This window comes from Orbicella franksi, chromosome 6, assembly GCF_964199315.1.
Source record: "Orbicella franksi chromosome 6, jaOrbFran1.1, whole genome shotgun sequence".
NCBI lineage: Eukaryota > Metazoa > Cnidaria > Anthozoa > Scleractinia > Merulinidae > Orbicella > Orbicella franksi.
This window is the reverse complement of record NC_138150.1, coordinates 2,937,399-2,965,114: the sequence shown is the minus strand read 5'-3', so window position 1 is coordinate 2,965,114 and position 27,716 is coordinate 2,937,399. Positions and strand designations below refer to the sequence as shown.

Below are 27,716 nucleotides of genomic sequence, written 5' to 3'. Positions count from 1 at the left end.
GTGTATTGGAGTATTTTCACTTAGGTGTATGACAGGAAATACGACTAGACTTCTGCACAATTTAATATTAAACTTTTCGTTACACTACAATTTCAAAATTAAGCTTCATAAATAACCATTGCCCCTTTGCTAAAGCCAACAAAAAAATTTCAGTCGACCCGATGTCGTTTCCCACGGTGATGAAAATATCTACGCATTTCTTTTATGTATAGTCGACGTTTTACATGTTTTTCTCAAAAAGCGCCTCGTCTAATAATTCAAAAGGAAGCTGACGAATTTGAAAACTAAAATGTCACTTAGTAGAAAGAGACATTCATCAGAGTGTTTCTGCCAGTTAAGCCGTTTTGTCAGCTGTCGGAAAGGACGTTATCGTCTTTGAAACAGTTTTTAGTTTTCAGTTAAAATGCTCACTACTTGTCAGCTGGCATAAAGGATTTTCGTTCAATCCAGGCGTAAAACTCATCCCGACACCCTGCAAACGTTTGGCAAAGAAGAAAACATTGAAGAACTGCCAATGAAATTTTGAACAATAACCCGGCAAGAAACGCTGCCCGACATTCTCTTCAGCTGCAATTACGGCCTAAATGCAAAAAGCTTTTTCCATTTCACTCTATGGCACTTCAACAATTGTATTCAATGACGGCAGTGAATTTCAATAATTAAAGCAAAAATTTTAATCAATTTTAACCGACCAACCAGTCATAATTAGACAGAATATGTCGTAAGTGATTTTTGCTCTGAAGAAGAACTCCCACTCAATGTCTTAAAAAGCTGGCTTTAAATTCGCATAGGCAACATTCGCAGACGCAGCAACATGTTGATAATTATCAGTAGCTTCTGTTCTTCTTCAGTAAAGTTGGGAAATTTTTCCTTGAAACCTTTGTTAGGAGAAAGACGCGCAACCTCGTTTTCAGGGTCCTCTCTGTACTTTCTCGAGGGAGGAAGATACTGGACCCTGGGAACGAGGTTGAAAGGCGCTACTTAGCAGCAAAAGATTTTTCTACTCAAATTCAAGAATGAAGCTGTAAGAAAGAGTAAAACTACTTTAACAGAAGTTAACCAGTAATTGTAAATCTTTTGTGTTAAAGTAAACTCACAGCTCGTAACTTTTTCAAAATTTCCACTAACCCTTGGCCAAAATATTGAATGTTGATTAAACGCTAAAAAACCGAATGAAATTATGTCGGTTACTTAGCAACACACCTTGAAGAATGGTTTGTTCGGAGCGTGTAGGCTAAAAGGTAAACTGATGGCTATAGAAAAGGCCACTGGCCATCTGTCCTAGGTTAGTTTTCCCACGGAATCATGAAAACGAAGTTCGCCAAGCCGATTAGATTTTTGTCAAGCGAAGTAAAAGTTAAGGGCCCTATTGGGATCACAGTCCGCGGCAAGTGTGACTCGCACCAGTTCCCTCCGCGGCACAGCGTCGCCCAGGACATCTCGGAGCTGTTCAATGCATCGCTCAACTTGACTGTTACCACGTGGCATTTCGTCATCGTCATCATCGCTGTCGTCTATGCTATGATCGGAACAGTGTACAATCAGATCGTCAGGAAAGTCTTCTAAATTTCCCATCTATGGATCAACAAAAAAAAGCATTTATCAATAAATTTCGAGGACTGTGAAAGAAGACTAATCGAATTCTTGTAATAGTAACAAAAAGTCTCTGCTAAAATCGCCCCAGTCAGCCCCAGTCCTACTTGTAACAGACGCGAGCCTGCAAGAACTAAGAAGGCCTGTGGGAAAGCTCTCTGCTCGAGAAATAGATAGGGGGTGGGGAGAGCAAGGAGGCGTGGTATTCGATGGTCCCGGCCTCTGCTCGTAAAAGACACCTTTCTGAGCTTTCAGTGACAATAAATTTACAAACAGCACCAGATTAGGGCTAAAAAATTTAACACTTACAGCAAAGGCTTGTAGGACTTCCTCCATAACCGGGTCAGCCTTTGGCCTAAAACAGAGAGAACAATTTCGCTCAAAACTTAGAGAAATTAGAAATGCGAGGGAAATGTGTTCGTGTTTCTGCTCTTCTATCACAAGACTGAGTTTCAAGTATATTTGTAGACCTTCCAACTGGCCTTACGAACTGGAAATAAAGAAAGTCGTACAAATTTGCAAACAGGAGACCACCACTCAGGAATTCGGCCACAGTTGGTTAGCAATAAGGGGGGAGGGAGGGTCAATATGAGAAACTGGAATCGTAAATCTCTCATAATTTTCGACGCGATTCCAGACACAACTTCTGATCAATGCCTTGTCTAATAACAGTATTCCGACAATGACATTGCCCTGCAATGAATCACTTACATGTTTTGCTGTACTTTATCTGTGATCTCCTTTTTCAATTGGCATGGAAGCTCTTCAAATATTTCTGATTCCATGACTTCAGGATGCACTGTTATATAGCGGAAACATTCTTCCTAAAACGAACACACAAAACTATTCAGTCTCCCTCACAACAGGCAAGCGTGGACAAGCGTTAGAAAAGTTGAGAGAAGAGGGAAGAGGGAGGAGTCAACCTCGGTCCAGGACTTTACGCCCCTTCCAAATTTCAAGGAAAAGCAATGGGGACCGCCGAGGTTGGAGTGAGGGTGGGTAAGGAGGTCCAGTCTAAGAAAAGTTCACAGTTCCTCACTTTTGCGGCGGTGCAGGCTGTCTAAGCCAACGGGTACACAAGCGAAAGGAAAAAGAGGTTAATCAGACATGCTTTTGGCGGAGACATCAATTTATCGTGGATATACGGGGCGGACTTCCATCTTAACGTTTAAATGGTTCTTACCTTTAAACGGGACACAGAAAATTGTTCAGCGACGCCCAGACAGAGGAGCACCGTGTCATTGTCGATATCTTTTCGTAATGTTTCTTCACAACTCTCTTTCAAAGAATCCACCTGGAACAAAAGATAACACATAAACAGTGTTACCACGTCTGTTATATAAGGAATATCAACCATGTTTTTGGATAAGATAAGTTCCTTGAGGAGATTATTACCCGAGGGCGCGGTGTAGATCCTTTGCTTATTACCCAAAACAAATGAAATCACATGTCAGAGATGAAGGGAAGAAATAAAATGGGCGCCAGGCGCAGGAAAACACGCACGCACCCAGCCCCAAACAACATGACACCGGTGTAAGGGCGGGAAACTATGCGACTTTCATTAAGCGCAAGAAAATGCGCATGCCCCCGGCACCAAACCACTGGCAGCATTAAACCGGTACCAAGGGCGGCAAAACATGCGACCCTCGCTAAACGCGGGAAAACACGCATGCACCCTGTGCCAAACCACTGACAACATGAAACCGGTACCCAGGGCGGGAAACAATGCCACTCTCGCCAGTTATGCGCGCGAAAACGGACGCAAGACAATTCTCGATTGGTTCTTTCTTTTTCGTGTGTTTTCCCAGATTGGTGAAAGCAATTGCGCGATTTGTTTTCCTTTATTAGCCAAACACAACCACACCAAATACACATTTAAACTTTGCACTGTCAGTTATTTAAAACCATTCTTATTCCAAAATCAGTCAGCAATTAACTTGACGGTAAGAGATACCTCGTAAATTTACCTCGTACTTATCACTCAGTGCTAGCATTTCTGTGACGTCATCCAGACTGAGGCTGCGCGTATCCAGCACACCGCTGTACAGGTAACCCAGAAACTTGTAGAATAAACATGGACTCGTGTCAGGAACTAAGATCCGCCTACAAGTCAAAGTTTATAAATTAACAAACAGAATCACTAGTACCCGTGAAACGTTCTATTTTGTTGCTGAGTAAAGGGCTTGACAAATAGCAATACTTTACTTTCCACAGAATGAAAGGCAAACATGGAATTTTAGCTCTACAGCCGAATTACCGAAAACGGTGTTGAGCCAAAAACCTTGCAATGTTATTCGTACAAAGATAAATGCGACAAGATAACTGTAAGGGGCAGAAAATTTGTACTTGCAATTAAACATCATTAAATGTTTTTCTGATGGTTTTGTTCACTGTTACTACGAAAACAGTGAATTAAGGGTATACTGTATAAAACACTTTCATCTGCTTTGTACGTACGCCTCGCGCTTTTCTCTTAACCTCTGAGACAAATAACGAGTCTGTTTGTTTTCGCGTAATTCGGGCGCATCAAAAGTTGTCGTGTTCGCTTAAAGTTTAAATCCTGTTTATTATATAGCCCGAGTGTTTTACTGGAAAATACACCACTCGTAAATATTCACACAAAACTAAATCCGACACCCGAGGGGCGTCTTTGCCATATCCTCAACAGTGAGGATATTGATTTCTCGCTTTTTCATGGTTGTTTGTGCAATCAGTCAGTTTGTCTATATTAAAAATAGAAAAATTTCACTGTGGCTTGAAGATATCAATTCTATTTTCTCGTGTTTAAAACAATAATTTACCCCCTCGCTGCGCTCGTTCGTAAAATATTGTATTGCCACTCGAAAATAAAGCTCATATCTTCGTCTCACAGTGCAATATCCTCTACTTATTTTCCAGGTTCATCTCCTTCAGTATTACAAGTCTGGGACTAATTATACGTCTGAGCGCTGTAGTGCAGCTTTCACGATAAACCCACGAACCTTTCAATAGATTCCTTCATGCCACTTAGCAGCGCTCTTCTAAACCAATCACAGCGAGTCGCTACAATCACACGGTGCGCAGCAATCTCTAAAGAGTTCTGTTCAATGATTCTTTTGCATTCAGCACAGGTGGCATTATGAGATAAGTCTGTTTTGTTTAAGATAAATCGCATGTCAGCATGATCTCCAGATATCAAGAGCTGCATGACCGAGTGTGCCAGGGGGCTCTTATCTCCGGGCGGACAAGTAATTACAGACTCCACTCGAGCATTGCTCTTCTGTGAGAAAACAAAAGAACAGATTTAGAGGTCAAAACAACAACTTTATTACCAAATAACATCCATACAAAATTTGCCTTTTTGTGGTTAGGTAAGTTTTGCCATACATCTAAAACGGCGCAAATCCCCTTGCAAGCATAAACCCGAGCATTTTTGAAACGAAAAGTTCTCGCCAAAAATAATCTCTTAAAAATAGCCCTTTCAACAAATATTCAACCAAAACCTTATCCTATGCTGTCACTTGCAAAAACTGCAGATGCGCCATTAGTTTTGCCTTTCGGATCGGTAAAACCGGTTTGTCACCAACAAAAATTACCTTTGGTGGAGTTACGCACTCTGTTTTGCCATCACTACAACTTTCCTTTAGGAAACCAAGCTCTTTCGCAAGACTGTTGAATTCCTCTTCATGCACTAGACTGATGGTTTGTTCTACAACTGGCTCAAGAATGTCTTTGTTTGCTAACACTTTCCTTAACCCCAGACTCTGCATAAGAAAGTTGAGAGTTGTTTAAGTTACTGACAGTTATCCTGAAATGAGTCAAGAAAGGTCTTAAAAATTTGTTGAAGTTGTTGTTGTTTTTCTTGCTTTGTTGAAGGTACCTGCCTTTCTTTTCCCGCCCCACTCCCTTATTCCTCTCTTTTCCAGCTGCCCCTCCTCGTCTTCCTGCACTCTCCATGCAGACTAGGAAAAGTTGTGAAGGTTTGTCTCGATCACAAGTTTTCCTGACTAGATACTAACTTAAACAACACATCCCTGCTGATCCAAACCCGATAATTACCCCAGCACAATTTCTGGCTGGCCCCTTTTACAGTAATACAATGTACATGCCACATCACAGCTACACAACTAAATTTTTGATGCAGTTATTAATTTTTAATGATAACTTTCTGACAGCTTATCAGTTTTATTTGACCAATGAGGTGAAGAGGTGGAGTTGGCAGCTGTAAGTGCACATAACAATATTTATTACTAATTGTTATTACTGACATTCAAGTGATGTGCAGTAGGATTAATGGTAGTGCACTGAGCTACAGATCAAGGAGCCTGGCTTCATGCCCTGTTCAAGTTCACTTTGTTGTGTTCTTCAGCAAGACAGTTTATCCTCACATTACCTCCTACTAAGGAGTATAAATTGGTAGCAGAGATTTGTTAGTACGGGATACTTGATGCTGAGGATAGCCTGAAAAGACAAGCCTGTGGTGATACTCCTAGTAGTTTCACACTACAGACACCAACAGGGTCAGAAAGTAGACTTGACTTTTTTCAAAATTATGAATAGTAAGCAATTAACCACTTGTCTTACCACAAATGACATCCACTCTTTGTACAAATACTTCCATTGCTTCCACGGCAGCTTTTTTTCAAATATTCTTGGAAATTTATGAAGAGTATGAATGTGCTCTGGTACCTAAACCAAAATAAAAAAAATTCATGTAAACTAACTTCTCAAATGATCTCTCCTCATCCAAAACGGCTCTTCCTGTGAGTGCCAAACCCCACCCCTCACCCCTCACCCCTCACCCCATCACCCCACACACACACCCCTTCTCCAACCCCTTTACTCCCCCTTCTTCTTTCTGAAATATCTATAAATTGTTTTGATTACCAACCAGATTTAGCAGCATTGTAATCCAGCTGAAGGAAGTTAGCATTGTTAGTATAAACCAATGAAACACATTTGAATCAATCACCTACCTCTAGCATTATGTTATCCATGGTCTTCACCACAGACCTCAGTTTTTGTTCTTCTGACAGAGAACTAAAATCTCCCCTGAAGTAGTCAAAGAAATGTGTTCACTTAAACTGTATCTACTTAACTTGTTATAAGCTTAACACTCCATTTCCCAATGCATGCATGCATGCATCCCTCTATCCTTCTACCATGTATGTACTGTCTTGCAGAGTTTTCCTTGTCCAAATCCTCCATAGGAAAAAAGATGACAGCTGTACATTTTACCACGATACCATGTGAACCTTACACAGCCCATAAAGTACAAAGTAAGCCATATTTTTGCAACATTTGTCCCTGCACTAACAAATTTGTGTATGCTAGGTTTGGAGATTTTAGAACTTTTCTGTATTTTCATGAAGGATGTTAAAGATTTATGCGTAAAATATGTACCAACCACCATCTTTTTTCCTACAGAGAATTGAGTTTGCACAAAGAATCTAAAAACTAGCCAAGAAATTCCCAAAAATTATTCTAAACTATATCACACATGCATCATTATTGTCGAAGATCTGGTTTCCAGGAACTGTGGATATTTGTAGAGAACAGCTGTAGCCATTCCCAAACCAACTGGCATCTGCTCATGTGGTCCTATATAGGTCAGCTCAGGATTTCTACAAAGCCATATGGTGTATGTGATAAATGTCACAGCATACATGCCAAATGTCTCACCTTTTTTGTAAGAGAAACATAAGAGACGATGAAACCTTATCATGAAATCTCTTGAGTGTTATAACTTCCCTCAAGTGGACTGCCTGTTAAGTTTAACAATAAAAATACAAATATTAAAATTATAATTATATAGTTTGACTGCCACTCTGAGAATCCTCAAGGGAAGGGGAAGTGAAAAAAAAAAAAAAAAAAAAAATGTAAAAAGACTCTAGGAGATCAGCTGAAAAAGAATGGCATCAGACAGGGTTGTCATAGAGAGCCAAGCCCAACAATAAAGTCAGTTAAGTGTGTGGAAAAATATGCTTTGAAGTTTGGCATTTCCCAGGCTTGATTTCGGCTGGCGAGTCTGGTCTACTTTCCTCACTAAGAAGAGAGTTTGCAGAAGGAGCCTGGGTGCCTTTCCTGAACAGCAGCTGGTAATCAACCCTAGGTGTTTCCTTACATTTCTGAGTGTTCTGCTTAAAGACGTTGCCATCTTTGGAAGGTGGGTCTTAGTTTTGTGATCTTTGTCTGCTTTTCTAGTTATTGTTGCCAGAGCAATATTAGCATCACTCCCAAGCTGAGTGCATTTTGACCAAATCTTCTCAATCTTTGGAAAGAAAGAAAAAAACAAACACCCTCAACATACAAAAATCAGAACTAGATAAATAAGTGTAATTTAAAATTCACTTCAGTGAAAGCATGTCTTTAAATGACTGTAGATGTGACCTCTTCTATACTTATGAAAACCTTAGGATTAAGCTTCAATGATGCATAGATGCAGCGAACAATTATTGTTAAAGATGCAAACCTCGGGAATAAGACACACAGCCATTTCTTCCTTCTCAGAATCATTCAGTCCAGACAGAGCATCTTGAAATATGATCAAGAACTTCTCCACTAACTCCACAAAACTAGGCAACCTGGAAGTAACAACAAACAACAAACCTGTTTGAAATCTTAAGTACCATCCTGCAGGAACTAATAGGTAACCTGTGCAATGGTGTAGGATCATTCTTAAAGGAACACTTATTATAATCAGCTGGGATCCTGCTTAGGAATAATCCTCACAAGCTTCCCTAGCTCTAAGAAAAAAACAATAAGTATGATTAAATCTTTAATGAAATAATGCTACAGGTTTGGTCATCCCACAGACACAAAGTTAAAAAATAAAACTATATTTTGAGGTGGCTTTGATTTCTGCTAGATGCCTGTTGGTTGTTTGGAGGCCTCCTTGCCCTATCAAAATTTTTGTTCTTCTTGTACATAGTTACTTCTTTTTTTATTGTGGCAAATAATAATGATAATAAAAAAAAACAGTTAAAATGACAATCCTGAAGAATGTGTTACATCCTGTACAAAAATCCTACAGGATTCTGTGCAAGAATCTGTAGTACATTATACCATCTGAGAAGATTTCACAGCATAGTAAATTACTATAGCTATTTTTAAGACTGTTGTATCTCACACCTTTTTCTACAGTGTTGAATTATTTCTTGTCTTTCTTCTCTTGATAAATCAGACTTGTGCTTGGTAAAAATATCACAGAGCAAAACAAACTTTAAAATTCCTGACACAAAAGGAGAAAAAAAAAAAACAAGAGAATATTGTAATTAACTTCCTTATATTCAGACTCAAATTATCATTGCAATATTTATTTATTTAATACATCCCCCCTGGCCCCTGAAACCCTTGGGACCAGAAGGTGAAGGTTTCATTATGCTTCATAAATGTTATTTTTTTCTTGATGACAGTGGAGGTGCAATGGCCTCATGGTTTGTGCACTCAACTCTGGATCAAGCAGTCCAGGTCTAAGCCGTCGCTGGGGACATTGTGTTGTGTTCTTGGACAAGATCCTTTACTCTCACAGTGCCTCTCTCCACCCAGGTGTACAAATGGGTACCAGCAAATTTAATGCTGGGACTGTAGCCCTGTGAGGGACTGGCATCCCACCCAGGGAGGAGTAGAAATACTCCTAGTTACTTCATGCCACAAAAACTGGGATATTTTTTCAGAAATTTAAGGTAGCTAGTGAGCGCTTTGATAGAAAGCTCAGTCTGGACTCTGCAAATATCACACATAGCTTTAAGTTTTTAATATTTTTTCAGCTCAGCTGTTACCACTATTATAACTGTACTTTTAATATTAAACCTACCTATAGCCAGTTGTCTTAGTGCCATCTTAGTTACATCAACAACCTTTGAAGGTTCAATTTGATGCATATGACCACTATTGGCAGTTTGATTAGTGGTGCTATCATGTTGTAGGCCTGTGGTAAGGGATTGAGCCATTTGTAAGATGTACTCCACGAGACTGTACAAGTCACTCACTAGGCCTCGAATTCCTGCAAAAAAAAAAATAATCAAGAGAAAAAAAAAACTCAGCATGCTACAAAAATGATGGAATAATTTATAGCTAGAAGGTGGGGCTCACTTCTTGTTTACCAGCACTGGCTTAATGAGGACTAATGACATGGAAAAATGGGAAGGCAGTAGTTATGATCAATACAAATTGAGCAGATCATGCATCACTCATTTTATGCAAGTAATAAATGTCATTACAATAAGTCAAATTATCAGTAAGATTGACGGCGATCTAATCCAGAGGTTGTGGTTTCGAATCCTGCTGGAGTGGAAGATTTTCTTTGTCCAGGTAGTCAACCTGATGTAATTTCCTTTCAGGGGCAGGGTGCTAGCCCAAGGGAAGATTGCTTTCCTGAACACGTTCATGAATCCTAAAACAGTTTTTTTTTCTTTCTTATTTGGATCATTGTCAATGTTGCATTCTAAAGCAAGAGACTTTTACTCTCTTTTGGCTTTACTATCTCTACTCAAGAATATGAATTTGTGGGTACCAAAAATTGACTACTTACTGTTTTTCACAGCTGTTGCCTCAAGAAACTCTGTACACAGCTCTCCTAAATTCCCAATATCTTTTCCATTCAGTTGTACAACTCTTAGAAGCTGCCTTGCAGTTTCATCTAGGATGTTACTTGGCAGAGAACAAGTATACAGGTAGTGTAACAATGCATGGAGCACATCTGAAGGCAAGTTCTCAAGAAAAGAAGGAATTCTGTCCCATGTATGGACATCAGCAAAGAAACAAGAAAGAATTGTCTTGTGAGCTAGAAGCTAAAAAACAAATACAAAGATAACATGCTTTTATTATCAATATTATACAACTGTTGAGGACAAAAAATAAATTAAAGACCAAGTTAAATAAATCAACCACATTATACATGTAAATAATTACAATAATACAATGTTATAAATAATTACCTTTTCACCATTACTAGCAATAAATGTGATATCATTGAAAAAGCCTTCCTTTAATGCAGGTAGCAAAGTATATGGATGAGATGAAAGATTCTCAGAATCCACTTTATTCACCTGGAAAGTAAAAAAAATTGTAAGTTAATAACTAAACAGTACTATTATTTTATAATTTAAATAATTAAAATATTTAGTCATTGCTATGTAACAAAGGGATTTAATTTTCTTCTCTAAACCTCGGATTACATATTAATACACACTTTTCCTAAATTTTAATAATTATGATTTTCATAATTTTTGAAAGTAATTTCTTTTTTGTATTAGAAAGAAGGATCTGGGATGGATTTGGAGTTTGTTGACCCCAGCAGAGGCCTCTCACTTAAAATATGTATACATTAGTAGTTAATGTAGACCAACCTAAAAAATTCAAAATCTGGGAGATCACCAATTTTAATTACCTTTTTTGACCCTAAAAAAACAGTTCTTCAAAGTAGAGCTCTGCCAGTTAAACTGCAAAAATGCATCAAATATCCAAAGTTCCCCTCAAAAAATTGCCAAAATTTGGTCAAAATAAGTCACAAAAATGTATTTTATGTGCTTTCATTCGTATTGTGCAGGAGATTTGGTGACCTGTATGGGAGACTGGGAGATTCAGGTTGTATTTGGGAAACTCCCAGATAATCCGAGAGAGTTGGCATGGATGCTTACATGTCTTATATCTTATTGCATGGTACATGGTCTGGCTGCTGTATGTTAAATGCCATCTTACCTTTTGACAACACAGCTTCAAATGTCTGTCATAACACAAGATTAGTTGGCTTGACTCAAGCATACACTGAAAGAAAAACATGATTAGAAGCTGTCAGCATGATGATGTCAGAACATGGTTAGAATCGAAGACAAGTTAAAAGAAAAAATGAAATTTATAAGTTAGAACAGGCAAAATTTCAAACAAAACTGTAAAAGCATTTATTAAAATTTTGTTTGGACCACAAAAAACAGAAGATGCAAATACAGTGGAATGCCGTTAATCTGGTCACCAACAGGCCACAAAAATCTGGCCGTATTAACAGGGTGTCCATTTTAAGGTCATTCCCCAGTACGCATCCTTACTGCACATAATTTCACGTGTGATTAGCGCGCGCACATTAAAAAATGGCGGCTTTTTCTTTACAGCTGGACCTACCTCACCATAGAGGTAAATTGTCATTTTCTTGCAAACTAGTATGGTGACCTATCATTTTTTTTCTATTGTTTTGAATTGAGTAATAAATTTCTCTGTGTAAAATAAATATGGACCAGTTCTCAGTGTAGAACAAAAAGCAATCGTCGGAAACGCGAATTTAGCAAGCATTCATGACTACAATCATGGTGCTATTACAAGGATTTATATGGGTACAAACAAAGTGCTGTTGCTCCTAAACGAACATGGGGACCCCTCATTTTTATTTCAAAATTTAAGTTCCTATAATATAAATAATCAATAGGCAAAGTTTGACAAAAATCTCAGTGCAGGTTCTATTTCAGTGGAATGACCTTAAAGGGGTTCTTTAAAATGACTGACTGAGCTTTTGTTCGGGCCAGAATAAAGTGGCATAATAACGAGGTGACCATATTAATGGGGTGGCCGTAAGGTGGGGTCCACAGTATTACGAAAAGCGAGGAAAGAAGGAAGGAAGTTTAAGGAAGTAAAGAATAGAGCTGCAAGTTCACATGCACCATGTGTGTCACTTGCCTGCAGAGCAGACTTTTAGCCAGGATTTGAAAAGTGGCTGTCCAAAATGTGCTATAGGGCCTGTTCAACTTAACATATGTTGCCTCAAGGCAACATAATTATGAAAAATAACACAATTTTGTTAAGTGGCCGTCCAAAGGACGCCTAGAAGCCCATCTAGCTAAAAGTCTGCTGCAGATAAAAAAAAACCTTGATCACATGCATACATGACCATTTCACACCCTTGACACACAATTTCAGACTACTTGTTCAGTAATCATTAACATGAAAAATTGAATGCAATTTCCACCCAAAATGGTGCCAAATGTCAAGCTAAAAGATAAGATGGCATTATGATTTGTTGCTACTCAGTGCTACATTCAGCGACCTTGAAAATTCATTAGTACATCTTTGGAATCTTCAGTAATCTTCAGAAGTTGTGAGAACTCTTTGATAATGTCAGAAAGCTGTCAGATTTTTTTCAGAAAATTCAGGAAATATATGGGACACAAAAATCACACATATTTGACTTGGAGGGAGTTGAGAGGTGCAAAAGAAGGAAGGAAGAATGAAGACTTGATTCTTCACCTTCTATGGGTATATCAAGAACTCAAACGTGACCAGCTCCAAGTTGGCTTGATAGCTCAGTTGGTAGAGCACCAGTATCACAGAGGTCAATGGGTTCAAACCCCGTTCAAGCCCATTTTTTTTTTTTCAGGCTTTAATTTCACAGCTGCTTAAGTTGTGCATATGACTGCAATGATCAATCATGTCTTCATATTCTCATGTTATTAGCTTACTTACTTTCAATGCAATTTTATCAACATTATTGCCATAACAAACCAACTCTCCTGAGAAACTGTCAAACTGAAAATAGCAAACACAATATTACTGCAGCTGTGATATTGTTTTAATACTAAATTTGGTAGCCCAGAAATATTTAGTAGCCACCAAGCTTAGTAAATATAATTTAAAAATGTCAATAGAAACTTGATTTACAGGCATGTGACTGACTGTGAAATCTACTAACTACAAACTTTTCCATACTGATCAACATTTTTGCTGATAAAGAAGATTTCAAATTACTTTAAACCTAAGCTGTTTATGCATGGAAATCTCATTGTCTTAGACTGTATAAATCTACAAGCTGTTCAAAACTTTTTCTAAATTCTCTTCAAACATAAACATAAAGAAAAAACATAAAGAAGCAACTGCCATTTGTTGACAACAGCCCACTGCTAGCCTTATTAACTCGCTATTTACAACAGAATAGATAGTGAGTGCAATAGCCTATAAGAGAACATTTTGGCATTTGTGGTACAGTAGCTGCAAACTTTCTGTCAGCTAAACATAAATAACAATAGCACTAACCACAAATGTTTCACAGGAGAAGAAAGGAAGACTTTCTTGTTCTAAAGCAGGTGGCACTATCCAGATCAGATCACCTCCTTCCTCCAGGTGAAATTGTACCCTACGAAACAGCAAATTACAAAACATGTGAAAATGACTAATTTCATAACGAATAAAAACGCATCAATTCATATATTTTCATGCAGCTTTCATTAGTCATCTATGAATTTACATGTATGGGTTGAAAGAATGAGTTGGGCCAAGTCAATTTTCCACAGGCCGGGTGTAATAATTAGTTGCTACAAAATTAATGTTTGCTCACATTTTAAAAGTCTGAGTGCTCTAACCTAACAGTAACTTATTATCTAATTAAATCTCAAGTGTACCATTTCACTTATAACACTTTCATGGAAAGTGTGAAGCCAAACTAGACGGCTATCCCCATATTTAATGGCTAAAATACTTATTAGGTCTAAAGGACCAAAATATTTTCGACCCCCACCTTAATTTAAGGCTATCCTGTTAAGAATTGGTTCTCCTACGCAAATGAGAGTGCAACTCTCTCATTTGTCATAGGTGAAACCAACTGCTCTCAGGGTAATTCAAGGTTCAAAGGGCTGGAAAAACCTTTGTGGTCATCACCTTGTAAAAAGGTGTGGATCCAGGGGTTGATCTAGAAGGAGGGTGCAGGGTGTGTGAACCCCTCCCCAAGATGAAGCCTTTTTCATGTTCGCTTTTCAAATTTGTTTACATCACCAGTCAGTTATGCCATTCCTTAGTGGTGCACCCCTTCCTAACAAAAATCCTGGATCTACCCCAGGAATCTGCTACAGGTTGAGAAGTCCCGGCTGAAATTTCCCTGGATTCTTTCTGTAAGAATCTACTGCTAAACTCTAAGTGAGGATGAACTGTGGGGGTGCAGCAGGTAGAAATTTAACCACCTACCCAGACATTCTTTTGGTTTGTCTCACGTCAGAAGCCAAAAGGATATCTGAGTAACTGTCTGGCAGAAATGTCGATACTTTTGATAATGACTGTGTTTAAGTGTTGTGTACATCTACAGTATAAAGGCACATTATTTATTCATTAGTCAATGATTAAGATACAGCCAAACAATGCAAGTGGCCTTATATGTAAGTTTATAACAAAAATATGATTCACAATAAATAGAAACCTATCATGCATGACTCCATCTATGGAAATCGTAGATCAAAACGAACAAACAACACGTAATGGCAAATCCGGGTATACAGCATTAAACTAAACTGTGTTTTAATTCATAAGCTTTACATGCATGGTTAGCTCAGGTAACCATAAGCTTAATTAGCCAGCTATAAAACCATGCCATGAAGGGATAACCGGCCATTAATTCGAAATGATCAAATTGCTAATGAAATTATGATATTAAGAAAACACTCGATATAAATCCAAACAAAAAAGCAAAAAAAGAATGACAGATAATCGTGACGTACCCTTCAACAGCCGAGTAACATTCATCCGACAACTTACAGGACACTATCTGTAAACATTTCAAGAAACTAGTCAGTCAGCAGAAATGAAACCTCTTGATTTTGTCTGGATTGTATTGATCGTACCTCCCAACAGCCAAGTAGATCTTCTTCTGAAAGTTTTCTTTCACAGAACGAGCTCATTTTCTGCGATTAAGCGGGTAGCTAATTCATTGAGGTAGAGGATTTATTACCGAGTTGACTGTTTTCATTTAGAAGCCTCTTCCCCAGGCCTCCTCGGGCTGGCAGGGCTAAGCAGCCTGGGTTCCAAACAAACAATGAAGCACAAAAGGATAGCACAGAGGGAGAGGAGGTCATCGCAAATCTATGAACGTAGATCGTTTAGCCCCCAGGTCAACTAGCCCCAAATAAAAATTGTCTTTAAAACCAGGAGCCCATGACCCGGAGCGTGCAGCTTCCATACAGCATCTCCTATTAAAACTCAGTAAATTATTCTTCTTGTCAATATGCAAAAGTGTTGTACAGCCATTATTTACCCGGGGAGTAAGAGAGACAACCCTAGGAAGCTAAGGGACAGACCATTATTTTTTTGATGGGTGGGTGGGCAATTTTCTGGGACATTAAATTTTTTTCTCACCTTTAAGTTGTGTGTAATTTTGTTTTTTTTTTTTCTCTGGTTGGCAATAGCTTGTGCAAAAATTTGTTAAAGTCAAACAGAGGATCTGGATAGTAGAAAACACTTGTTCGATTTTTTCCCCATGGCCCCCCTTCGACAACTTTTTTTCAGCTGCTTTTGCTGGGCAGGAATTTTCTTTTGGAAATTGCCTAAGCCCCCTCCCACCCCCTCAAAAAATAATGGTCCATTTCTAAAGTGCGTGTGACAGAATAACAAAATTTTGCTTGTGTCCTGACAAGGATGAAAATCGTGGGATGAAAAGAAGGTGAACCTTATTTCTATCTGTACTGTTGTGCTGATTAAAGTCAGCATGTTGTATTGCTAAAATGGGCTTTGTCTTGGTTGGGCAAGCACATGAAAGCAGTTTAACTCTGAGACTAGGCAATGGAGGGCTGTACTTCAGTCTGTACTTCTTTCAAGAATATACAAGGTTTGAATACAGGTGATGAAGGGAAATAACACAGTCACACAATGTCAAATGTGCATGTACATTAACATGTCAACGTCATATTTTTATTTGTGTGCTTCAAATAACATATATTGTTAACATATACAATGAAGCTCAACATGTGTCAAAGAAAATTCTTTATCAGTCTTGTAACACAATAAACCCATACTGGAATTTTGCGCTCAGGTAGGATAAACGTCTCCTCAGTCACATACTCAGCACTGTTGTAAAGGCGGCTTTTTTCTTCATGGAGTGCTTCACAAAGGCCCTGACTGTTTGTTACTATGGCAACCTGGGCCTCTAAATCACGGTACACTGAACGGTGCCCAAAATTAGGAGAACCAACTAGAGTTAAACTTGGCCAGGACTCGTTTGGAAAGTAGAACCATAACCCTTTAGCATGAAATGTCCACTTGTCATGTACATACTCATGTACAGAGATGCGCTCAGTCTGTTTGTGTTCCTGGATAAGTTTGTAGAAATCACGAGCTAACAGGGTGTAGGCATGTGGGATCCCTCCTGAGGATAAACAAATCAAGAAAAAAAATTTGTGAGAAACAGTAATATGTAAGAGGTTTTCATGATGCATGCTATTTGAAATTTATTCAGTAGGATCCTTCTAATACTTCAAAATGTTGTTGTGTTGTAGTGGTTATCATCTTAAAGGGGTCAAGACCACTATGACCATAAGTATGACGGGAATTTTGATCACAAGTCACATTGTTACCCTCCCAGGAACAACATTCTGAGGATTATGTTGCCCCACAAATTTATCTTTGGGTCAAAAATGGTCCTAAAGTAAAAAAAAAAAGGTTAAGTCTGCTTTCAAGCTAAGGGGCCCAGCAGGACAGAGATTATACTGGTTTCTGTAGCATGAAGTGACTAGGAATATTTCTACCCCCTCCCTGGATGGGATGCTAGTCCATCGCAGGGTTACCCCCAGCATCAAATTTTCCAGTACCCATTTATACACCTAGGTGGAGAGAGGCACTGTGAGAGTAAAGTGTCTTGCCCAAGAACACAACACAATGTCCCAGCCAGGGCTTGAACCCGGACTGCTCGATCTGAAATTGAGCACACTAACCATGAGGTCACCACAATAGCAACAGGATGGTCATCAAATGAGTTAGTGATAGGGAAGGACCAAAACAGTGGTACAATCAAATAAAGTTCTCCTACAAGAATCTCGAATTAAAATAAATAATGAAGAAGTTTCCCCATACCTGCCACTCCTTTGGCTTCATAGAAACCATTCACAGTCGGGTGTGCTGTCAGAATTTCACAATCTGCTGATGACTTTAACATTATATCCATGTATTTTCTTGTTAAATTAAAATATCCTGAAGCCAGGAAAAGCTTGCAAGCTTGACAAGCACTACTCAGTAACTTTCGTGTGACAAATTCATCCTGACGGATACCAAATGGAAACATCTGCACCAAGGGTACCACCCATGTGTCACAATATTCACTTGGTTTCCTCAGTGAATAACTGTACATGTTCTCCTTTTTTTTCCTTTGCAAATACTCAGACACTCTATTCCCTGCCTCAGCCTTGAATTTCTTTCCTCTATCAAATCCTTTAGTTGGATGAACAGGGAAATCTTCACTCATTTTCGTAGTGTTGTCTGGTTGAAGGTGAAGAGAGAAAGATCTTACAGTCGATACAAGTTCATGAAAGTAGTTTGCAAGCTGGGGACAATTCCTGATTTCAATGTAGCGGTCTTGACGATTGGTAAAATAATCAGCACTTAAATTAGCCCTGAGAAAGAAAGGTAGCAAAAAACATATGAGTTTATCAACATTGCATTGTTATTTCATGTAATAACTTCAAAAATAGCCAATTGATGCATGACTTGAATTTGAGCTACCTCTTTCAGTGTCATTTCAGTGCGATGAGTTTCTTTTCTCATATATGAGATAAACATCTCAAGAGGATCAGTGAAATTCAAATTTTTGAAATTACCAGCTATTAAATGTAAACAATAATCCTTGCAATGTGTTTGCCACAAGCTTGTAAGTAGCTTGGAACAACAGTTCTATTCTGCCGTATGGTAAGTTTGAATCATAGGATTTCTGATTTTTCACAGCAATTGGTTTAAATACATCTTCAGTTACAGTGGAAGCCTGCCTTACAATCACCTCATTAATATGGTCACCTCATTATTACAGCCACTTTTGTTTGTCCTGGCAAAACACCCATGACATACATTTTCTTATAAGAAAACCTCCATCAATGCGGCCACCCCATAAATATGGCCAACGGCCACATTTTGAAATCTCAACCTGTATAATATTTAATAATTGTACCCCATTTATACAGCCACTCAAACCAGTTATGTTCATCTTTCCATTGTTAATATTGTTTTCCCGATTGAAGGCTCATTTTTAAAGAAAATTATATTGCATTCTGGTTGCTTACTTAAGACCAGTCAGTCATGAAATTTGATCATACCCCGTGAATATGGTCACCCCATTTATATGGCCAAATTTTCAAGGCCCAACAGTGACCATATTAACAGGGTTACAATGAACTCATAAGTTGACTATGTGACTGAATTCTCTGTGTCTCCTGGACTTATTACGTACCCACTCATTATCAGTGTGTCATCAGTGAGGTAAACTTTTAGATGCGTGAGAGCCACTGTCTCGTTAAACCGTTCTGGCAGAAGCAACTTGAGCAGTCCTCGGAGGCTGGGTGAATGATACAATGACACCTTGACGACATCAGTGAAGTTCTGAATCAGTGGCAGCAGCATGGTCCTGGAGTTGTGTTCTCCTCTAGACCCCCTGGTGTGCTCCAATAGGATTTCAACATTCAGCAACTGATCTGACGCTGCAGATCTTTCTACAGCTTTGTGGATGCACTCAACCTATAAAGCAAGAAAGTCTCCAGTAAATACCTAAATGGCAGTTTTCCATATACCCTTTTCTCTACTTCAGCATGTGAAATTCCTACCCTGGCCTTTCATATACCTTGAGCCTGAAAAAGGTACCCATTTTGGGTGGAGCTAGACTACGAGTAGTCCCTCTTTCGCTTAGTCCGTCGTGCGCGACGCGAAAGAAAACTGTGAGAAAAAAATGGCCGCGCGAAATCCTGGGGGCGGGCCATTTTTTTCTCACGGTTTTCTTTCGTGTCACGCACGACAGACTAAGCGAAAGAGGGACTACTCGTAGTCTAGGGTGGAGCCTCCCCATGTAGTATACTATAGGGGCTGCATGTGGAGGGGGGAACACTAACATAGTTTTGGCTGCCTATTTTGTAGGGCTGCAGGATGTATTATCTCAGTGTGAAATAGGCCATTTTACAGTTGTTTGCTTAGTTACCTGGCCTTTGAATGCGAGTGAGACTGGAGGTGACCTTGCTTTGATACAGACTTGCCAACTGGTTAGTGTAAAAACAACTTGATTAACACAACAAAAACAATGAGGTCTCTTTAAAAACAAGGTCACCTTTAGCCTCGCTGCCATTCAGAGGCCAGTTGCTGAGCAGACAGTTGCAACTGTAAAATGGTCTATTGCTATATTCCAAAGTGTTCTTTCCGAGTGTGAATATTCTGCCAAAAATCTAATAACTCTGAAACTTGAGGACACTTACAAGTTGTTTCTCTTTTGCTCCTGTACCAAGATATAATGAAGCCAAAATAATTCTTTGTTTGGCATTGCTGACATTATCCTGTAAAAAAAAATTAATAATTCATCTTGATGAAGAATACAGTAAGGCCTTTCAAATCTGGGCATATAAGTAAAATAAAGTTGAGCATGAGCAAAAAACATTTATGAACTTAAGTACATTAAATATCACCTATTGATATTAAAAGTCAGGATATCACATTATTCAAAGATCTAACCTTAAGAGTGTTAAAAAACTGATTAGGTTCATGTAAAACTGAAATGTCCTTTCCATTCATCTCGAAAACAGGGGCATGTTCTCCCATCCATTTCGCTACTTCTCTAGGAGTCTGACTAGCAGTAGAGCGATTTGAAAAGCCACTGGATGATGAAAAAAGTTTTGAACTAAGCCATAAATAATATTTTGACGATCTAGAAAATAAAACTGGCCCAAAATCGAGAACAGTTTGCATTACTAAGTGTAAAGGCCAAATGTCACGCCGGCAAAACACCGGCTTTGTAACCGAGTTGTAATACGCAACCAGGCCTTCCCGGGTTGCCAAGCGAGAGAGACGACAACAAGGTCGGCCATCTTTGACGTTCGTGTGTAGTGTGAGGATTTAATTTATATGGTCTCTGCTTGTTGAGTTGAAGGTACGTCTGTACTATCAAGTCTGCGTTAATTTCTTATATGTTATTTTTGCTTTGCGTTGAAACTAGCCGTGTATATAACATGTATAATGGAAATCCAACAGTTTCCAGTAGCGGTGCAAAGGCTTTCGTAAAACCTTCGCGGGTCTCTCTTTGCATGAAGAGGGTTGGATGCCTGATTTCGGAACGCTTTATTTTTCATTCCTGTTATTGTCCTGTGTTCATACTCAACCGTTTTATAAAAGTGCTATTGTAAGTAGAAAAATCAAATTCTGTTGCAAAGAACATATGTTGAACTTTGAATCTCATTTCTCCAGGAAAAGGGTTGTTTGCATTTTTGGTTTGGAAAATTGCTTGATGTTTTGGTCATTGACACGACGAGTGCTGCAGGAACTGTGAATGAAGTGGAAAAGTTTCACTGACAAATTATTCTTGCAAACTATGTACTGTACATAACTAGGGCAATAGTCTGATCTACCAGCCGAAAAGACTTTTTGCAGCTGTTTTTAAAATAATATCTCTAGTGATCAATTCTGTAATACGTTTTTACAATCATATCTCATTTGTCACTAGTATAAGAGTGTGAGGATGGTCCTTTCTTTTTGAAACTCACTTAAATGTGCTTTGGTTGAGAAGAAGACAACCCTTGGAGTTGGCAGAGATGGAAAACTTGCTACTGTCAGTGATTAATTTTCACAATCTACTTCCATTTTTGCTAGGTTTTTTGTACACATATTTAGCTAGAAATGGAGATTGTGTATGTATACACAAAGAAGAGAAGTGAATTTGGCCGTCAGTGCAACTTCTCAGATCGTCAAGCAGAGCTTCATGTAGACATAGCCCCAGATGACAAGCTTCTGCAAGATTATATTGAGAAAAATCCTTGTGACACTGGAATTCAATGTGTACAAGAAATGTCTGAACATGAGGTAAGAGTTACAATAGGTAGCGTGGCCAAGCAGTCAGGGTGCCGGACTTGAAATGCGGGGGTCATGGGTTCAAGTCCCACTCCGACCACTTTGCTGGAGTTGTTTCTCGGTGGTCACTAGTTTCAACTCCTCGGTCATTTTCGTAAATAGTCAATCCTCAAAGATCTTTAAAATCCTTCCCCCCCAAAATCTTACATTTCAAAGACCTTCGCAAGGATCTTTGTCAAGATCCTTGAAAGATCCTTATCCTTCAGAACCTTTGACAGGTTTTTTAAGGTCTTCAAAAATTCTTAGAGATCAGTAGTAAAGATCCTGCAAAGTTTTCACAGTCGTAGTATCAAAGAAAATAATATTGTTGTACAACTCAGTGGATTAGTGTTGAAAAATTAAAGCAAAGATACTATCAATGTTCAATTGATTGAAATGATTGTGGAATTTGTAAATTATGGTATTATAAAGAATTATAAATTTAAGGAATGAAAAAAGTCAGATTGCTTTGTTGAGATGTCATCCATGACTTAAAAACTTCATGTAGATTATTGTTAACAGGGGAATAACTTGTATATAGGTCAATACAGAGAGGTTTGAAACAGAGAGTCGTGGTATTAACCATGTTGAGGGAGGATGGCCAAAAGATGTGAATCCTGCTGAAGTGGAACAAACTATCAGATATCGTAAAAAGGTGGAAAAGGATGAGATCTACATGAATACAATTCAGCAACTTGGAAATGTAAGTATAAATATTCAAGTCTGTACTCTGTTCAGATCAAATTGTCCTACAACACCTGAGCTCTGTCTTGGTTTGTGCAGCATGAAGCAGTTACAGTAGGTCATTGCTAGTTTGTCTGGTTGGGATACTAGTTTATAATAGGCTATACCCCCAGCTTCATGCTGCACATTTCCGTCCCAGGACTTATAGAACTACATCTTACACACACTGCTCTGCATGATTCATTAATCTTTGTGTCTCATTTTGCCCCTGTGCAGGTCATGGAGCATTGTATCAAGCAAAACAATGCAATTGACATCTATGAAGAGTACTTTTCAGAGATTGATGTTGACACATCTGGAGATCCACCTTCTGCTAAAACCATCAATGTGTTCAGGTAGACCTTTAGCAGAAATCTCTGCTCTAGTGTAGAGTAGTGCTGTTAAAATTCTAAGAATAATACGAGGGATTAATTTTTCAAAACATTTTTGTGTATTATAAGTGAATACCTGTAAACAAGCTGGTGAGCTGTTGCAGCCCTGGATCTTACAAGTCTGGGCTGTGGTAGCTACTAAGCATATTATTTCACTCTTTAAACTTGTATTGCATAGCCATTGTGTCGCATCATATCGTATTACACATGGAGTTATTTCTGGTAGGCTTGTATTTTGGAGTAAATTATTGAAAAAAAGGACTGAATAGTGGGAAATGCATAAAGTGGCTCTTTGTCTACTTCAAGAGGCTCAGAATAGTCACAAAAACTTTTCGAATTAATTACGGTAAAATCATCTAGAAGATTAAAACATTTTCCACTCTCATTTATTATTTACCTTTTGCTTGTTATTTTCAGAGATCCCCATGACATGAAGCGTACAGCCACCAGCCTGTCCTGGTACCCAGACAGCACCAGAAAGCTGGCTGTAGCTTATTCCATTTTAGAGTTTCAACAGTTTGCAGGAGAAACATCTATGGATTCGTACATTTGGGACATAGGTGAGAGTTTGCTAAAACACAACTTACAGTTATGTCAGGACTGTTTCAATAATCAATAATCAATGGAGATCAATATTATAATAATTTGAGAATTTCCTTAGCTGATGCAAAAGCTTATTTTTGTTTTGTTCTATTAGTCTTAATTCTTTGTTCTAAGAGTTTTTTATTTAATAGATCTAGACAATATCTCCTAGTTCATGACTTCTTTTTCATGTCATCTCTTTTCTAGGTTGGGTATTATGGTTGCAAGGATGTTTTGGGATTAACTGTTTTCTGTTTATCCTTGCAGAGAATCCCAATAAACCAGAACTGGCTCTGAAACCTGTTTCACCATTGGTTTGCCTGGAATACAATCCAAAAGATCCTCATATCCTTGTAGGGGGATGTTACAATGGACAGTTAGGTATGAACTTCATGAAGACACAACTTTATAACATGGACAGGTTTATTCAATAGTGTGACTAGCATGTAGTAGCAAAACAAAAAAGAACCACAAATTGTCAAAAAAGGACAAGACTACGTTGATTCTCTCAAGCCAACAAATCTTATGAGTTAATGTTGATTTTTTACTCATTCATTGTTCCTGTTACCCAAACAGGATTTTGGGATACACGGAAGGGATCCCACCCTGTAGAAATGACAGCCATTGAGTACAGCCACAGGGATCCCATCTACAAGACAATATTCCTCCAGTCCAAAACAGGTTAGAATGCAATATACTTAGTTTTGATACTTTGTACTGAATAAAACTGACATCAATCTGATCACCAGGTACTTCAATTTGTTCACAGTGGATAATAATAATAAACTGCTGTTCAGACAACAACCATGCCAGACATTCACTTCCTTAACGTTCTAACTATTAGGTGAACCTAGCAGGTTCTGAACTCAGATGCCCTGTAAAGTAATCAGGTCAAAACCTCCCACTTCGCTTACCCTTTCACTCCTGGTTTCTGTCCCTCCTTCAGTGCCTTACATCTTTTTGTTTCTTTTCTTTAATTTGCACAAAATGAACAATTTGTTGGTGAAACATTTCTCTATTCCTCCTGATTCTTGCTATCCTGGAAATCCCGCTTTCCACCCTTTTCATACCAAACTCCCACCCCTTTGGTCCCAGGTTTCACTCAGTGCCCCACCAATAAACATAATTCAAAATCTGTTGTACCCAAAAGATGGCATCAGCAAAACAAGACTGCACAAAACTTACTCATTCCTAAAAAAAAATTGACCAAGTTTTATAATATTAAGTTGCACTCAAAGAACAAGCACAGTTTGATTGTCAACTGGGCTTCATTTACTTTTTGGTTGCTAATATTTATTGGTAACTTGGTGTGAGAATGACCAGCCTATGGCCAGGACCTTTTATACTGGAACTTCTTGTTTGGTCTGGTGTGGTTTTGGATGTAGTAATATCTGACATTTTCCTTCCTTCAGTCAATGAACAAACTGTGAATTCCCCTTGAAGCAGGACTAAAATTCAAGCCAAAATTTTCCACAGGTACCGAATGTTTCTCCTGTAGTACTGATGGACAAGTTCTGTGGTGGGACATTCGTAAGATGGGTGAGCCCACAGAGTCCCTCCTGCTGTGTCCAAATGTTAAGAAAGATCCTCGTCCACAGGGAGGAGTGTCCCTGGAGTATGAACCTACCATGCCAACCAAGTTCATGGTTGGAACAGAACAAGGCTCTGTGTTGTCTTGTAATAGAAAAGCTAAATCTCCTTCAGAGAAGATTGTGTGTTCATTTTCTCAGCATTATGGGCCTGTATATGCTGTGCAGGTAGGTTGGTCTTTTAAGACATTTCTTGTCTAGACAGTAAGTCCCTTATCTGGGCAATGATGGATGAGTTAAGCTCTTGTCATAGTCATTTTACTTTTCTTTGCCCTGTTTTTAATGAACAGGTACCTCAACAAAGGAAAACTAATTAAAATTCAAACTCATTGTCATTCCAGCGCAATCCATTCTTTCCCAAGAACTTCTTGACCATTGGAGATTGGACAGCCAGGGTAAGGGAGTTGTAAAAGCAATAAGTATTATAAGATAATAAGTACTACCCAGTGATGTTACCAACATTTAGTGTGATGATTGCGTATTGCATGATCACAAGGAGATGCTCTGAGGGCTTTATGCATGGGCACAATGTCATTAACTTTAAGGCTATCTGAGTTTTTGGAGCAGTATTTAAATGCCGTTATATCTTTATTTGTAGATTTGGTCAGAGGATCTCAGGGAGTCATCCATCATGTGGACCAAGTATGTCATCATGTCTTTTTATTCTTCTCTGGTTTCCAAAACCTAATTTGACCCAGAGAATGTTTTCCTTGAATACTATGCACAATACCACAATACTGAATGTATGAGTAATTGGGACAATCTACTGGCTGGTGACACTTGATCGTCGGTGCTTAATATACCAGAAAACATATGATAGGAATACATTGCCCTACAAAGCTGTTAGTTTCATTGGCATGTGAAAACAAAGCCATGAGAAGCATAGAAACAGAGAGAGTGACAAACACCTCCTCAGTATCTGTCCCACACCCTGTTTTCTCATGATTGTCCCTCTATTATTTTACCATAATCAAAATCAGTTTGCAGAGCAGGCTTTAAAAAACTAGGGTGTTTTGGGAGTTGCATGCTTATAGTAAGTATGCCAAGAGGACTTTTTCTCTAATAATAGCTTTCTTTTCCTTCACTTATAGTTTGTAAATTTACTAGAGTTGTTATATTGTTAATTTACCAGGCAACACATGTCCTACATGACAGATGGCTGTTGGAGTCCTGTGCGTCCTGCTGTGTTCTTCACTACTAAAATGGATGGTACTTTGGATGTGTGGGACTACCTCTTTAAACAGAATGACCCTACACTCAGTATCCAGGTAATTAAACTTGATCTTATAACAACTTCATCAACACAGTAAAATATTCTCAGGTGGTATTGTGTACAGTGTGTAGTTCCAGAGAATATCCATACCTCCCTGACGGAAGGGACTTTGTCTTAGACCCCCCGTTACATTAGTTCATTTTGTTTATTATTATCACGTTTCAGGTGTGTGATGAATCTTTGAATGCGCTCCGTGTTCAGGAGCATGGTAGGTTGGTAGCCTGTGGTTCACACTCTGGTACTGTTACTCTACTGGAGCTGTCTGACGGACTGTGCAACATTCAGAGAAATGAAAAGGCTTCAGTTACTGCGGTAAGAACCAACGTTACATCATGATGACAATACTTTGATCAGGACATCCACTAATACAGCTATAAAGCCGTTACCCTTAACATGCATTACGTGCCTATTATGTAGCTATATAGGCATGCCTTATGTGCAGAGTGCTTTATTGCTCTATCCCTTTGTATGCACAGCAATCCTGATGATACTAAATAGTATATAGGCAAGCAATACAACTGTACAGAGGGTGCAGTGCATGCCAAGTGCTGTTTGCACCCATTTGGCATTATTCCTTTTGGCTCTTGTGGAGCAAATGGCGTCCACTATGCTACACCAGCAGACTCTGTTTTTTGCCGTTTTCTCCGCGGTGTCTGACCTGTTTGCCATTTTCAGTTAGGTTTTAACACGCCTTTCCACCTTCCTGTTACCCTATGGATTTGTTGGTTATGCTAGGTATAAAGTGTTGATCATGAAGTATTGAATTTCTCTCCTAGATGTTTGAAAGGGAGACAAAAAGAGAAAAGATTTTGGAGACAAGACATCGTGAGATGCGGCTGAAAGAAAGATCAAAGAGTTCACAAGACAGGTAAGAATATCATTATACCTTGTCATACATTTTAATGGCATGATTCAAGGCTCGTAAGCATGCATGCTATTCCTAAAGGTGGAAAGAAATCTTTTACTCAGGTTAGCACTGGCTAAAAGTCTCTACTTTTTCCCTCCACTGTGTAACTTAGAGAGGAAACACATGAACAAGCCGAGGAAGAAGAGGGAGAAGATCTGGTCAGCAAAGCAGAAGCAGAGTTCTTCAAGATTGTCGAGGCCGAGAAGAAAGCCCTGCAGGAAGCTGAAAGCAAGAGGTTTGCGGCCTTTGCTGAGGTCAAGCAGGCCATTGCTCAGGAGGGTGTCACTCACGAGGAATACCAGGAAGGGGAGAGTGAATCGGCCAAACAATCTGAAGAGGTACGCACCATAACCCTATCAGGGGCCTGTTCACGGGCTTGTATCATAGAGTTTGTAGAAATCCCAAAAATGAAAAGCCAAATGCATGCAAAATCGACTTTTTAACTGTTTTGTTGGCAACACAAATGATACTGTATTCTGTCTTTTTAGACCCCAGCAGAAGAAGAATCAGAGAAAACAGCAGAAGGATCTGAAGAGCAAACCAAGGAAAGCTGAAGCTGAAATTTCAATCCCCAGCTCTGTAAATTATTAAGTCCATGGACACTGTAAATAGCGTCTCTTAGATTTGTTAGACTTTTATAAAACTACTAATATCAACTCGGGACGGTTATATACGAGTGCGTAAGCTATACACTGAGTTTGTTTACACTGTGGTCAATTCTGTTGTGTTGCCAAAAGATAGGGTGGTTTGTGCACAAGACGGGGCTTTGCGAAAAAGTGTCTGGTCACTTTTTTGAGTTTTTGAGCCCTATTTGTAAATATGGTTGGTTCAATCATTTTATTTTTGAAATAAAGTATTTAAACAAAGTTACA

General features: G+C 38.8%; 3 protein-coding genes across 7 annotated transcripts; 1 reads left to right on the top strand and 2 right to left on the bottom strand.

Moving 5' to 3' along the window:
• Positions 1-45: 45 nt before the first annotated feature.
• Positions 46-15,302, bottom strand: LOC145489935 (uncharacterized). 5 transcript variants are annotated; one of them, XM_081469024.1, is made up of 21 exons: positions 15,165-15,302; positions 15,042-15,088; positions 13,591-13,690; positions 13,024-13,086; positions 11,275-11,340; positions 10,512-10,622; positions 10,106-10,364; positions 9,389-9,577; positions 8,704-8,803; positions 8,045-8,156; positions 7,697-7,843; positions 7,255-7,337; positions 6,549-6,624; positions 6,157-6,261; positions 5,169-5,336; positions 4,575-4,852; positions 3,561-3,696; positions 2,777-2,887; positions 2,305-2,417; positions 1,903-1,948; positions 46-1,575 (listed from the first exon to the last, which is right to left on the bottom strand). In XM_081469024.1, exons 1-21 carry the CDS (start codon positions 15,219-15,221, stop codon positions 1,342-1,344), a joined length of 2,601 nt encoding a protein of 866 aa, XP_081325150.1. In that variant the 5' UTR covers positions 15,222-15,302; the 3' UTR covers positions 46-1,341. The 5 variants fall into 5 exon arrangements, with proteins under 5 accessions (XP_081325150.1, XP_081325149.1, XP_081325151.1 ...); XM_081469023.1 differs by lacking the exon at positions 46-1,575 and having other exon boundaries at positions 1,585-1,948; XM_081469025.1 differs by lacking the exon at positions 46-1,575 and having other exon boundaries at positions 1,585-1,948; positions 13,591-14,626; positions 15,165-15,207.
• An 884-nt stretch (positions 15,303-16,186) lies between these two features.
• On the bottom strand, positions 16,187-20,320 carry LOC145489940 (CDP-diacylglycerol--glycerol-3-phosphate 3-phosphatidyltransferase, mitochondrial-like). Its single transcript, XM_081469032.1, has 5 exons — positions 20,011-20,320; positions 19,758-19,835; positions 18,749-19,032; positions 17,386-17,921; positions 16,187-16,681 (listed from the first exon to the last, which is right to left on the bottom strand). Exons 1-5 carry the CDS (start codon positions 20,242-20,244, stop codon positions 16,287-16,289), a joined length of 1,527 nt encoding a protein of 508 aa, XP_081325158.1. The 5' UTR covers positions 20,245-20,320; the 3' UTR covers positions 16,187-16,286.
• Positions 20,321-20,348: 28 nt separating this feature from the next.
• LOC145489939 (dynein intermediate chain 3, ciliary-like) lies at positions 20,349-27,710 on the top strand. Its single transcript, XM_081469031.1, has 15 exons — positions 20,349-20,425; positions 21,142-21,351; positions 21,920-22,081; positions 22,339-22,457; positions 22,911-23,053; positions 23,343-23,456; positions 23,652-23,756; positions 24,552-24,832; positions 25,006-25,059; positions 25,263-25,306; positions 25,797-25,932; positions 26,103-26,249; positions 26,714-26,805; positions 26,957-27,182; positions 27,333-27,710. Exons 2-15 carry the CDS (start codon positions 21,169-21,171, stop codon positions 27,396-27,398), a joined length of 1,872 nt encoding a protein of 623 aa, XP_081325157.1. The 5' UTR covers positions 20,349-20,425; positions 21,142-21,168; the 3' UTR covers positions 27,399-27,710.
• The last annotated feature ends 6 nt before the right edge of the window (positions 27,711-27,716 follow it).

Excerpts from the sequence above, each read along its gene's own strand:
- LOC145489935 (XM_081469023.1), bottom strand. The coding sequence starts at position 15,221 with ATGAGCTCGTTCTGTGAAAGAAAACTTTCAGAAGAAGATCTACTTGGC. Across the intron at positions 8,157-8,703 it reads ATTCAACACTGTAGAAAAAG|GTTGCCTAGTTTTGTGGAGT; the intron begins GTGTGAGATACA and ends TGTTACTTCCAG. Across the intron at positions 2,418-2,776 it reads TTTCTGTGTCCCGTTTAAAG|GAAGAATGTTTCCGCTATAT; the intron begins GTAAGAACCATT and ends TGTTCGTTTTAG.
- LOC145489940 (XM_081469032.1), bottom strand. The coding sequence starts at position 20,244 with ATGCAAACTGTTCTCGATTTTGGGCCAGTTTTATTTTCTAGATCGTCA. Across the intron at positions 19,836-20,010 it reads AGTTTTTTAACACTCTTAAG|GATAATGTCAGCAATGCCAA; the intron begins GTTAGATCTTTG and ends TTTTTTTTACAG. Across the intron at positions 17,922-18,748 it reads GACACACTGATAATGAGTGG|GGCTAATTTAAGTGCTGATT; the intron begins GTACGTAATAAG and ends TTTCTTTCTCAG.
- LOC145489939 (XM_081469031.1), top strand. The coding sequence starts at position 21,169 with ATGGAGATTGTGTATGTATACACAAAGAAGAGAAGTGAATTTGGCCGT. Across the intron at positions 25,933-26,102 it reads ACCCTACACTCAGTATCCAG|GTGTGTGATGAATCTTTGAA; the intron begins GTAATTAAACTT and ends ATCACGTTTCAG. Across the intron at positions 27,183-27,332 it reads CGGCCAAACAATCTGAAGAG|ACCCCAGCAGAAGAAGAATC; the intron begins GTACGCACCATA and ends CTGTCTTTTTAG.